The 12340-nt window shown below is 46.2% G+C and overlaps 2 protein-coding genes across 2 annotated transcripts in view; one reads left to right on the top strand and one right to left on the bottom strand.

The window, feature by feature from the left end:
* Positions 1-5280, top strand: part of LOC118103223 (inactive dipeptidyl peptidase 10) — a 29359-nt gene extending 24079 nt beyond the window's left edge. The window contains exons 21-26 of the mRNA XM_035149937.2: positions 420-474; positions 603-702; positions 1156-1214; positions 2195-2267; positions 2368-2441; positions 3015-5280. Coding sequence (XP_035005828.2) covers positions 420-474; positions 603-702; positions 1156-1214; positions 2195-2267; positions 2368-2441; positions 3015-3146 — 493 coding nt within the window. The 3' untranslated portion in view covers positions 3147-5280. The remainder of the gene's footprint in view (positions 1-419; positions 475-602; positions 703-1155; positions 1215-2194; positions 2268-2367; positions 2442-3014) is intronic.
* A 1865-nt stretch (positions 5281-7145) lies between these two features.
* Positions 7146-12336, bottom strand: LOC118103248 (tubulin alpha chain). The gene is made up of 4 exons (XM_035149984.2): positions 12190-12336; positions 9191-9413; positions 8650-8798; positions 7146-8374 (listed from the first exon to the last, which is right to left on the bottom strand). The coding sequence occupies exons 1-4, from the start codon at positions 12190-12192 to the stop codon at positions 7400-7402; spliced, it is 1350 nt and encodes a 449-aa protein (XP_035005875.1). The 5' UTR covers positions 12193-12336; the 3' UTR covers positions 7146-7399.
* Positions 12337-12340: the final 4 nt, after the last annotated feature.

Raw genomic sequence — 12340 nt, 5'->3', positions numbered from 1 at the left:
CTGTTTGTGTTTGGGGATCAGAATAAAGAATAGATTTAGGTTTGAGGGTTCAACTCATGAATGTTAACAACCTGCGAGAGCCAGTGTGAAAAACAGCTTCTATTATCGTGCTGCCTTTTTTTTTTTTTATCTGCTCTTAAAACGCCCGTGTTATTTTTTCATGAATATCTTTATCCGTTGAGATTCTATCAGTGCGACGCAGGTGCTGAAGAAAAGATTCAAAACAGATAGAAACAAACAGGCCATTCTTCTTCTGTCTGGGTTTCTTGTTTCTTGTTTCTCTCACACGCTCGTCTCAGGATTAACCTTCGACCTCCCGTTGGCCACTTGCTTATCTGTCAGTCGCCGCTCGGAGCTTCAGCTGAGGCCTCTTTACTCACAAGTTCATCTAAGATGTGTCGTCTCCTTGTGTTCTGCAGTTACCTGGCGAAGCTGCCGTTCATCGACCGCACTCGAGTCGGAGTCTTCGGAGAGGTTCGTCCGTCAGATCTGACACTTAAATCCTCTTATTTCTATCAATAATAACCTGAAATCTCGCCGACACAAGTGTGCGTGTGTATTTAACATCGGAGACGACCCACAGTTCGTTGTGTCTCCATCAGGATTACGGCGGCTTCCTGGCGCTGACGATGCTGAAGTCGCCGGAGCGGCTGGTGAGATGCGCTGCAGCTCAGACTCCCATCATCGACTGGTCCATGTACGGTGAGTAACGCGCTCCGCAGGGACGCAGGACGTTTTTATTACCTCTGCTGCTGCTCTCCACTCGTGACGTCTTTGTCCCTCACAAGTTTGTCTGGCTGCTGCGACTTTAATTATCTGTAGGTTCTGCGTACGGGAATTCAGGCTTATTGGGTCTTAGGATGAAAAGCTTTCATTTCTGGGACCAGTATCAGAGCAGCGCTGCAGCCGAGGAGCGACTGTGGTGTGCGATTCGAATTTAATAAACACAAGTGAGGGAAAATCCTCTAGAACAGAAAACAACAAGGATTTCAAGCCGAAAAAAGATGCTTTAAAAACATCATGAACACTGTTAAACGTGTCAAATCTTTGTGTTAAAGCAAAAAAGACGCTCCTGCATTTGTTTTCCTCCCTAAAGTGCCACTTATTTCTGATTCTACTTCTAATAACCTGTGTTTTCTGCTCTTTCTCCTTCAGCCTCGGCCTTTTCCGAGCGATACTTGGGCTCGCCCACCACCGAGGAGAGCAAATACCAGGTGAGCTGCTTCTCCTCATCATCCATCTGTGGCTGGGTTTATGTTTATTTATGCACCAGATCTTAGTTAAACTGTTCACAGAGCCAATAAGACCCCACATGTTTCAATTTATTAATATTATTGAGGTATTTACGAGGAAAATCAGCAAATCATCAAAAGTAAAAATGCTAAAATAATGAATTTACACATAATAATTAGAAAATCTGTTTGTAAAACCAGTTTTACCTCCTGATGTTCACAGCCTCTAAATTAAAATCCCCCAGTTGAGTGTAAACGTGTTGTGTCTCTTTGCACGTGGACTCCAGCGTCTGTTTCCTGGCCGTGTGGAGGTCGCGGCGTTTTTCTAAAGCAGGTCACCGAGGTCCTAATGAACATATGCTCCGCTCCGCCTCACTTCGCAAACAAACCTGTCGCGTTCCGTTAAAGACAAAGAGGAGAACGTGGCCGCCGGCGTTTCAGGCAACGCTCCAAATATTATCCGAGGCAACAGCGAGGGGAAGAAGAACAGGCAGATGCCACAGGTGGAGGCGGAAAACATAAATACACAGTTGTCCTCCACGTGAAGGTTGAAGCCAGCGTGTGTTTTTCCTCCTAAGTGGGCTGAAGCATAACTGGGCCAGAGGACGCTATTTCTGACTCTCACAGCCGGTGGCGGCTTGTGTGTGTTGAGTTCTTATAGACGTGAGATGTGTCCCCGTCTGATCAGACTGAATAATCAGCGGGACGTCATCGCTCGTCTCGTCCGGAGAGAGACGGGTTTTAAAACGTGTGTTTGACCGGAAAATCATATCCTGAGTAACGGGAGATAATTTAAACCTCATAACTTAATCGATAAATGTGAATTCAAAACCCAAGCTCCTCTGAACCTGTAGCAGCGTCTCCCTCCTCCCGCTGCTCTTCAGGCGTCCTCCTCTTCTGCTCTTGAAATCATCCTTTGATGTCACTGCGTTGGAATAATTTCTCTTTATCTGTGCGTCCAGGCGTCCAGAGTCCTGAGCAACATGAAGGGTCTGCAGGGAGGAACCCTGTTCCTGGCTCACGGGACGGCGGACGGTACGTCCACGCTGGTCACGTGTCTCATCACAGGCAGGAGTGAGTCCTCAGTCTGTCTGTGTGGAGGTGTGTTTCTGAAACGTCTCGTTTGTCTCCACAGCCAACGTCCACTTCGCGCACTCGGCAGAGCTCATCAAGCACTTGATAAAGATCGGAGCCAACTACACCATGCAGGTAGATAATACGTTTCATTCTGAAAAGGAACCCTGATTTTTATGTCCCATGAGCGAACGTGGAGGATTGGGTGTATGACATGTGCTGCAGCCAGCCACCAGGGGGCGATCAAGATGCTCTGGGAGCTGTCATCTATCTTCATACATGGCGGCAGACAGATGAAAACACATCTTCTGTGTTGTGTTGTGTTGTAATGATGTTTTCTCACTCACCTGATTCTCACTTTACCTCAGGGCTGAATTTCCTCTTTAATTCAAAATCAATGTTATCGTCCCCGCGCTCGTGAAAACCTCATTTCACACCTCGATGAAAAACCAGAAAGAAAAAAAAAACAACTTCACTCACTGAAAATGAGGCTTATTTGTCTCGGTTAATAAAAAATGTAGATTTAGAAACTTGGCTCCAACAGAAACAAAGAGTTTTAAATGGATAAAAGAGTTTGAGGAAGATTTCCAGACTCAGTTCTGATGAAGTAAGTGGACTTTGAGTGGAATGTCTTGATTTATGAATTGTTGATTTATGTGAATTTATCTCTTGACTCATTTTTCCGTCCTGTCCTCTTTATGTTTTCAGATTTACCCGGACGAGGGACACTTCCTGTCCCAGCGCAGCCGCATCCAGCTGACTCACTCCCTGATCGGTTATTTCCGCGGCTGTCTCCTCGACGCGTCATCGCTACTCGACCAGCAGCGGGACGACGAGTGAGAGGAACAGCCTTCGACCACTGTGTGTCTCGGTTTGTGTGTCACTGAGCGTTTGTGCCCCCGTAGACTCAAGTGTGTGTGGGTGTGTGTTTTTTTTATACCTGTCGTACAATATTTGACAAAACAAGCTTCTACTCGACATTTCAGACTAGTTTCCATCGCTCGTCACCTCAGTAGAATAAAGTTCCCACCGTCCGCTCTAATGTCGAGTATCACGATGCCGTGCAGACCTGTAGGGGGCGCTAGCTCGCAAACATCTGAGAAGTTTTCACAGACAATATTTAATTCAAAATGTATTTAACTAAGTAAATAAGTGACGGTAGCTTGTTGATAACGTGTGTAACTTCGGCCACTAGGGGTCGCCCTAATCAAAACAATAACACAAGAGTTCATGTATAAAAGTTTTATTGACGTTGCACAGAAACATAAATCTAGTTTTTAGACATTTTAATGAAGAATTGTTTCATATTTTATCTTTAAAGATTCTGCAATTGGCAAAAATCTAAAGTTAAAAATGATGATCAACCAAGTGAAACAAATGCACTTAAATTTAAAGTGTGTGTGTGTGTGTGTGTGTGTGTGTGTGTGTGTGTGTGTGTGTGTGTGTGTGTGTGTGTGTGTGTGTGCCTCTGTTCACTGTATTTTCTTATCGTGCCACAGAAAACACTCTGAGCCTTTACGAAGATTCTCTGTTGACGGGTTGAAAACGTTTTTCTTTTTCCATTTAGGATTAGATGGATTTTTTTCAGCAGCCGATTACATCGATCACAAACTCTCTCTCTAGATATTGTACATTGTTTGTTTTCATGCAACTTGGTCGTCTTCTAAAAAAAACACTTTTGGTTTAAAACCAGACAAGAAGGACATTTTGGTGTCGTATTGTTACTCATCGCATTTTATTTTTTATTATTCTACATTTCTTACGAGAGTGAATCCGTCAGCGTGTCCGACGTGTCACCGACGTGGAAACGCTCACGTCAGTGGAGTCGTCCGACCTCTGGACAGATATAGATGTACAGAACTTTTCTTTATAGTCCCTGGTTCTGTTTCAACTGGGATTTTTAAATTTATTTTTGTATTTATTTATTTCTAAAGTCGATATTGATTGTTTCACAACATGTATTTTCTCTTTTTAAAGAGATTTAAAGGGTCAGTAGGTGACTTTCGATCTGTTAGAAAAGCACGTTCACTTATTATAGTTTTGTTTAACTCCACGTCCCACGTCTCTTTCTATTTGTTTACGACACAGTTGCAGGAACTAAATGAGATTATTGCTTTAACGTTTCTTTGACACCAGACTCATCCGCCAATCCACAGAAGACTACAGGTTATGATTTATAACACTTTATTATAGTTTTCTATGTTTTTATTAAATTGAACTGCTCTGAAAAGTGGTTTAAATTCACAACGTCCCTTTGAATCATCGGCTGAAACAAATATCTGGAGACAGAAACACGTTTTTTTTGGGGGATTTAACTAAATTCCTATGACCTGCTAATTGAAACGAGTGTAACCACTGTTCTGGGTGATTTATTGAATGACTCCTCTTCACCCTCCAGCTGTTTGATATGTTCTTTGGGAACCATGTGACACTGTGGTCCGCTGAGCGTGGCACTAACAGGCATCACGACTGTTGTGGCAGCGCGGAGCCTGAGAGCACTTCTCCGCTGTGATTTACGAGCACGAGAGTGATTCAGACGATTACTGTCGGCCGCACATGAGCGCCATTAATCACGGTGATGCATGTCCTCTGCTCTGTCGTGGCTTTTAGACGAGACGAGAGCACTTGACTTTAATTTCCAAATCTGCTATTAACAAAAAAAAAAGCTGAAGTGACAAGCGTCCCTGGGATCTGTGGAGATAATTCCCCAGCGCCAGGCGAGCGGTGGGGTTGCCGGGCCGACGTCTTTCCGTCTCCTCGGGTACCGCTACACTCCGATCCTCCAGTTAAAGGTGGAGCTGCTGCCGTCCACGTTAGAGTAACTGTGTGTGACGTCATTCTTGTCTCTGTTGGGATTTGTACTGTAAGTCTGGTTTTATGCTCGGGGACGGGGAGTTCTGTGAATGTCGGTGTGAATCTAGAGGAGCTTACTGTGTTTTTTGGCTGTTTTAATATTAAAGAACAATGAAGGAGACGTGTTCGGGTCTTGTTTTGTGTTTAAGGTTTCCAAGCTGTTGGCTTTGTGTCTCTTTGTGGTCAATTTGCATCGTTTTGTGCTTGTTTTGCATCATTTTGTGGGAGCTTTGCATCTCTTTATGGTCATTTAGCATCGTTTTGTTGACATTTAGCATCGTGGTGTGGTCATATTGCATCAGTGTGGATATATTGTGTTTGCTTTGCATCTCTTTGTCGTCGTTTTGCGTCATGTTGTGGTCATTTTGTGTTTGCTTTGCGTCCCTGTGGTCATTCTGCATCGTTTTGTTGTCATTTTGCATCAGCATGGTCCTTTTGTGTTTGCTTTGTGTCTCTTTGTGTTTGCTTTGTGTCTCTTTGTGGTCATATTGCATCATGTTGTGGTCATTTTTCTTGTGTATATCAGCAGATCTAACTCTAAAACCTTTTTATCTCAATGTATTTCTTCAACCTTCCATTGAACCACATCAATCCGTCCTGGTTCCACTCTGACACCAGCAGCTTTTCTTGTGTTTGTCCTGCTGAGTCGATGTGACTGTGTAAACGTGCCACGGACACACACACATGACGGAGGAGCTTCCTGTTCTTACGAAGAACAGGAGAAGAGAACATTTATCTTTGTCTCTGTCCTTCGTGACCTTTACAAATCCCCTGCCCACACTGTTCAAACTCAGCTTTAATTACATCAACGCAATTACAGAGCGAACGCGAGGGCCTCGTCCACCGAGGAAGGTGAGGACGAAGAGTCACACAGCAACTTCAGAAACTGTGAGTTAAGACCTGAAGTGGGAAGTAAGTCTGTCTCTGGTGGTTAGAAAATCCATAAAGAAGAAGACAAAACCTTTTGTTCATTTTCTACTGTAACAAGAGAAAAAGCTCCGTTTGAAACCAGCTTTACTTTAAAGTATGAGGCCGAGGTCACGTCTCTTCCCCACCAGGGGGAACCGTGGAGCTCGCTGTGTGCAGAGTCACAACTTCCACTTACTGCTCACACAAAGATGGAGGCTGTCTGTCATTCACATGTCATTCAGTGAAGAATGTGAGACAGTGCGTCCTGCTTGTCCTACATCCTGTCCAGTTATCTGGTGACTTCTCTGGTCATTCTGCAACTCTCCAAAACTGTTTTATCATTTTTTGTGGTTGCTTTTTCTCTCTAGTTATTTTGCATCGTTTTGTGGACACTTCATATATCTTTTACTCGATTTGCACCATTTGGTCATTCTGCATCTTTGTGGTCCGTTTGCATCTCTTATAATTTCTCTTCACTGGAAATAAAGGTCCTTCCACCAAAAGAGGAAGAACAGCAGGGACCTGTATGAAAGTTTCATGTGGAAGCCACAGTTCCTGAATGAGGAGCTGACAGAATGAGTGTGATTGGTCAGAGGGGGAAGAGGATGTGCTGCTTGGTTTATAAATCTTACCAGAAATAAAACTGATAAAATGTCAGATATTTAAATGTTCTGGTGTAAATGTTGAGAAAAACTCACCATTATGTTCTGGTTTAATTTCAAAAGAGGCATCACACTGCCATCTGGTGTCAGAAACGGTGCAGTTCACCTAAAGAGGAAACATACAGCTGTCCCATGGAGTAAGAAAAAGAAATTCACTTATGTTGAGTTATTATAAGTTTCTGACTCATACTGAAATAATTAGTTAATTTTAAACCAACATTTATACAATTGTAAATATGTGAAGAAACTGATTTTCTCAAATAGAATAATTAAATCAACGGATACATAATTTCAGCTTCATTTCCTTGTTTTCTTAAAAGCAAATTAATTGCCAATAACTCTGCTCAATGATTAATTTACAATTTCCAAACAGGAAAGTAATTAACCTGGAATAATGTCGTCGGAACAAGAGAAGTCGATGTAAACAGCTTTATTTAGAAAAAAGCTACAGATGAATTATTCTCCTTCACTGGAGATTTGAATAAAACCAAACACCATTGGATTGAGCTCAGACAAACTGCTGCAGTGGCAGGAACGTTTTGTTTATTAGTGGTCGACACACCAGCTGTCAAACTGCACATGAACACTCTGTTGAACATTAAAATAAACTCTGGACATTATAATCTGAGAAAATTTGAACATTTCATCAATCCAGTTCTGTCCTCGCGTTTAATACTCTTCGCCCTCTTCGTCTTCCTCGAACGAGTCGACGCCGACCTCCTCGTAATCCTTCTCCAGAGCGGCCATGTCCTCTCTGGCCTCGGAGAACTCGCCCTCCTCCATGCCCTCTCCGACGTACCAGTGCACGAAGGCCCTCTTGGCGTACATGAGGTCGAACTTGTGGTCGAGCCGAGCCCAGGCCTCGGCGATGGCGGTGGTGTTGCTCAGCATGCACACGGCCCTCTGCACTTTGGCCAGGTCTCCTCCGGGAACTGCGGTGGGCGGCTGGTAGTTGATGCCGACCTTGAAGCCGGTGGGACACCAGTCCACAAACTGGATGGAGCGCTTGGTTTTGATGTTGGCGATGGCCACGTTCACCTCCTTGGGCACCACGTCTCCGCGGTACAGCAGACAGCAGGCCATGTACTTGCCGTGGCGAGGGTCGCACTTCACCATCTGATTGGCGGGCTCGAAGCAGGAGTTGGTGATTTCGGCCACAGTGAGCTGCTCGTGGTACGCCTTCTCCGCAGAGATGACGGGCGCGTAGGTGGCCAGAGGGAAGTGGATACGAGGGTAAGGCACCAGGTTGGTCTGGAACTCAGTCAGGTCCACGTTCAGGGCGCCATCGAAGCGCAGGGAGGCGGTGATGGAGGAGACAATCTGGCTGATAAGGCGATTCAGGTTTGTGTAGGACGGACGCTCGATGTCCAAGTTCCTGCGGCAGATGTCGTAGATGGCCTCGTTGTCAACCATGAAGGCGCAGTCGGAGTGCTCCAGGGTGGTGTGGGTGGTCAGGATGGAGTTGTAGGGCTCCACCACGGCTGTGGACACCTGAGGAGCCGGGTAGATGGCGAACTCCAGCTTGGACTTCTTGCCAAAGTCTACGGAGAGGCGCTCCATAAGGAGAGAGGTGAAGCCGGAGCCGGTTCCTCCTCCGAAGGAGTGGAAGACCAGGAAGCCCTGGAGCCCAGTGCACTGGTCGGACTGAAGGAGAGGAGAAGAAGAAAAGGTTAAAACACACATCTGGGTCTCAGGGTTTAGAGCAAGAATTTGGTTTGATGTGGTGGATTTCATTCAGCTCACAAAAGCAATAAATCTCCCTGAGCTCTAAACCAACAGCTGATGGAGATTCCTCCACTTCAGACCCTGATTAATCACGTCTGCTGGATGTGTTGAAACTGCTCAAACGTCCGGTAATGACTTCAACATGTTTGAATCTTAACTCTAAGCAGCCAGTGTCTCCACTCAGCTCTTCTTACCAGTTTGCGGATTCTGTCAAGGACGGAGTCGATGTGCTCCTTTCCGACTGTGTAGTGACCGCGGGCGTAGTTGTTGGCGGCGTCCTCCTTCCCAGAGATCAGCTGCTCGGGGTGGAAGAGCTGTCGGTATGTTCCGGTACGAACCTCATCTAGAGAGAGACGAAGAGGACGAGCGTTAATACTGATGATTGATTTGTATGAAGTATTAATCTGTTGAATTCAGATTTTAAAACCTCCTGAAACTAACTGCAAATATTCTGTGTATAAAATGACTTTGAGAGGATAAATAGTAAAAACATAAATCTACAAACCCTTACTTATGAAGGAAATTATAACTTTAATTGCTCAAAATGAACTTTGGCCAAACTTTAAATGAATGTTGCATCATCCCTTCTCTTGAAACCGTTTATTGGTTTAGCTAATGATCAGCTCGAGTCATCTTTATAGATCACGTCTCAAACAGAAGCTCCTTCAACTCCTCGCCTGTCGCCCCGGGGCAGGAATGTTCTCTAGCTAAAGAAAACCCGTTTCTCCTCCTCACCGATGACAGTGGGCTCCAGGTCGACGAAGATGGCCCTGGGGACGTACTTCCCGTTGCCGGTCTCGCTGAAGAAGGTGGTGAAGGAGTCGTCGCCGCGCCCGTCGGACTTGACGGTTGGCATCTGCCCGTCGGGCTGGATGCCGTGTTCCAGACAGTAGAGCTCCCAGCAGGTGTTGCCCATCTGGACACCGGCCTGGCCAACGTGGATAGAGATACACTCGCGCTGTGGATGGAAGAAAAAATTCAAAATCATTTTTTATTTAAACAACGTCTGACTGCAGATGAGGATCAGTTTCCAGCTGCTGAAAGTCAAAACCCACAACATGTCAAAACATAAATAGGTCAAACCATTTTTCTGGAAAGCTCAAGTCAGCACATCTGTATTTAACTGGTCTCGACTTGCTGAGAGTGACAGTTAACTGGGTGGAGTCAACGTGTCACGGGGCCTTGTCCTTTTTTTATTTGCATGAGGTCGTCCTCTGCAAACAGCCAAGTTCTCAAACATCCTTGTCAGTGGGATGTGAAATCAGCAGTCAGATCTAAATACGCCAGCGGAGGTGATTAGCACCGTCATGTCGGGGCCGAAGTGCTCCCACACCCTGCTGAGGCATTTCTCCTTCCCTGTAAATAATGTGGAGGAGGAAGGAGGAGTTGGTTCCTACGGACTGGAAACCAGTTTGTTCTCATTACTTAAACATTTGGCCCGAGGGGACATTAGGACGTCGTCCGTCCCGCCTGGTTAACTGCTCTTTTCAAAGAGAGAGAAATAACTTGCAAGGATGAAATCAGCTTCATTCATCGGGTTTCTGCTGATGTGTAAAAGCTTTGTTCCACCGCTGTGTTCACATGACCGCTGCAGAGGCCCAGCTGTCACCGGTAACATGAGAACAACTTGTTTTAAAGTGTTGCTGCGTCAAAGTGAGGTTATAGTCATGTCTGACGAATAGTTTCACATGGTGATGTAAGAGAGGGGGGGGGGATGGGAGAGACGGAGGCGGATTCCCACCGTTGCCTCTGACCTAATTCTTAGAGGGGACGCGTGACTTGCGTCTGTGAAATATTTGTGTTGTTACATTCCAGTGAGTAAGTCCCTCGGCGAGCCGGCGCTAGAGAACATCCCGACGGAGCAGCTCTGTGTTTTTCCAGTGAGACGACGTCAGCAACACAATCGCACTCCAGCAAAGTGCTGCACAACTTCTGATCATCACTAAGTACACAAGGGTTTTCCCCTTCTTGGCTTCACTGATGCAAGAGACACAACTTGATATATAGGAAATTTAAAACGCTGCTTCCATTACAGGGACGTGTGCAGGCGTAGAAATGTTTATGGTGCAAATATAGATTTAATTAGCTTGTAATTTACATGTAAAATAACTAAAAGAATAGAAACTGTAAAAATTTAAGCAAAGCCCACTATTAGAATAATAACTAGAATAAGGTCAAAGCAGGAAATGGAATTCGAGAAAATAACTTTAATTTATTCTGTAAGCGTCGCTCGGGCCTTTGACCTCTGACCTCCTCCCCCCCCACAGCACTAAGAACCTAGAGGTGGACGTGACGTGGGAGCCGCTAAGTCTGGATCGATGGAGGCCAGCTCAGCACACAGGCTATTTAGAGTGACCCCCCCCATGCAGCAGCTCTGACCCACTAACCCTCCTGCTCATTACATATATATATAAATAAAGATGTTATTCTCCTAAAAATAAAAGCATCTGACCAACTGATCTCCGAGCAGATTATAAAAAGCTCCAGACACATCACAGCTGCTGCGTGAGTCACACAGATCTGACATCTGCTGGCAGAGCGCGACGGGAGGAGAAGGGAGCGGCCATGTTTTCCCTCCGACACATCGGCTCCATGTTTACAGGACGAACCCGCCGCAGAGATTTTTTTTTTTTAAACACTTCCGGGCTCAGGCACCCATCTACTTCCGGTTTCTCTTCCGGTCCCCGAAAGTGCGTCACGCCTGACGTCGAGGGGCCCTGCGCGCGAGAGCGAACACAAGAGGAGCATTGTGCGGTAAAAGCAGCGGGTTCGAACCCGGAACGGCGCATTCGAACGGGTTTTATTAATGAAATCAAAATGGCCGGATGTGTTGTTAGTGCTGCTTTAACGCGGAGGTGGTTCGATGTGACGAGTGGAATAAAGACCAGGGTTCTAAAGGGTTCTCCTCCTCCCCCCCCCACCTTGTTCCGTCATGTTGTGACCCGAAGCGGGAACAGCCACCAGATGTGAGACAAACGTCTGTTCCTCCACGATTTCAAAACGACCCGCAAACATTACGACATCCGTCCTCTACGCAGGAGCTAAAGTCCACACACACACACGAAAGGGAGGGAATCGAACGCAGCGCGGTGACACGTTGGTTCGCCAATGGCCCCCGCGCCTCGTGTCGGTTTTTAAAAAATCTCATTTCCCTCGGTTTTCTATAAGAATTAAAAAAAAAAAAGGGCGTGTGGGTTTTCAAAATGGATGAATCCCGCAGCGGCTCGTCCGCAGAGCCGCCGGAGCCGCGACGCAAAATGGGCCACATCAGCATTCCTCGAGCCGCCGGGCGAACAAGCGCCCTCCCGGCTGACAGGCCCCCGCCGCCCGGGTGGGGACACCGCACCTTCCCCGGGGCCGGGGCCTCATGTCTGCGACACGTCCCCCACCCCCCCCCCTTACGACCTCCATGTTTTTTCTTTGATTTTTTAAAACACTTTAAAAAAAACACTTGTGAGCGCGAGCTTCACGTGCCACAGAGCCCCCTGCAGCCCGGAGGCCGTTCAGGAGCAGAAGCACCCGGATGAGGAGGATTTAGATGAAATCCACTCGAACCAGAAGCAAACAGAGATTATCACAAAAGACCCAGAGTCAGATGTTGGATTGGATACGCAGCGGATAAAGAAAACCTCTGAATGGAGCCGGTCTCAGAGCAGATTGCATAACTTGACCCCACGCGCTAGTTATTAGTTATTATTAACGACGACGACGATGATCGTAAACGTGAAACTCACCATTTTTGTTGCTTTAAGTTCTCCTGCTTGTGAAGACGAAGTAGAAACGTGTGTTCTCACAGTTCACCTATAATGAGATCTCTGTGAGGGAAGTCCCACCAGAGAGGAGCGCTCCTCCTTATATAGCTACTACAGGGGGGCGGGCACGAGG

Source organism: Hippoglossus stenolepis, chromosome 24 (assembly GCF_022539355.2).
Source record: "Hippoglossus stenolepis isolate QCI-W04-F060 chromosome 24, HSTE1.2, whole genome shotgun sequence".
NCBI lineage: Eukaryota > Metazoa > Chordata > Actinopteri > Pleuronectiformes > Pleuronectidae > Hippoglossus > Hippoglossus stenolepis.
Note: the sequence above shows the minus strand (reverse complement) of the source record. Positions and strands in the feature narration are given on the sequence as shown.

Coding starts and splice junctions, on each gene's coding strand:
- LOC118103248 (XM_035149984.2), bottom strand. Junction 8,799..9,190: donor CCTGGAGCCCACTGTCATCG/GTGAGGAGGAGA, acceptor GTCTCTCTCTAG/ATGAGGTTCGTACCGGAACA. Junction 8,375..8,649: donor TTGACAGAATCCGCAAACTG/GTAAGAAGAGCT, acceptor CCTCTCCTTCAG/TCCGACCAGTGCACTGGGCT.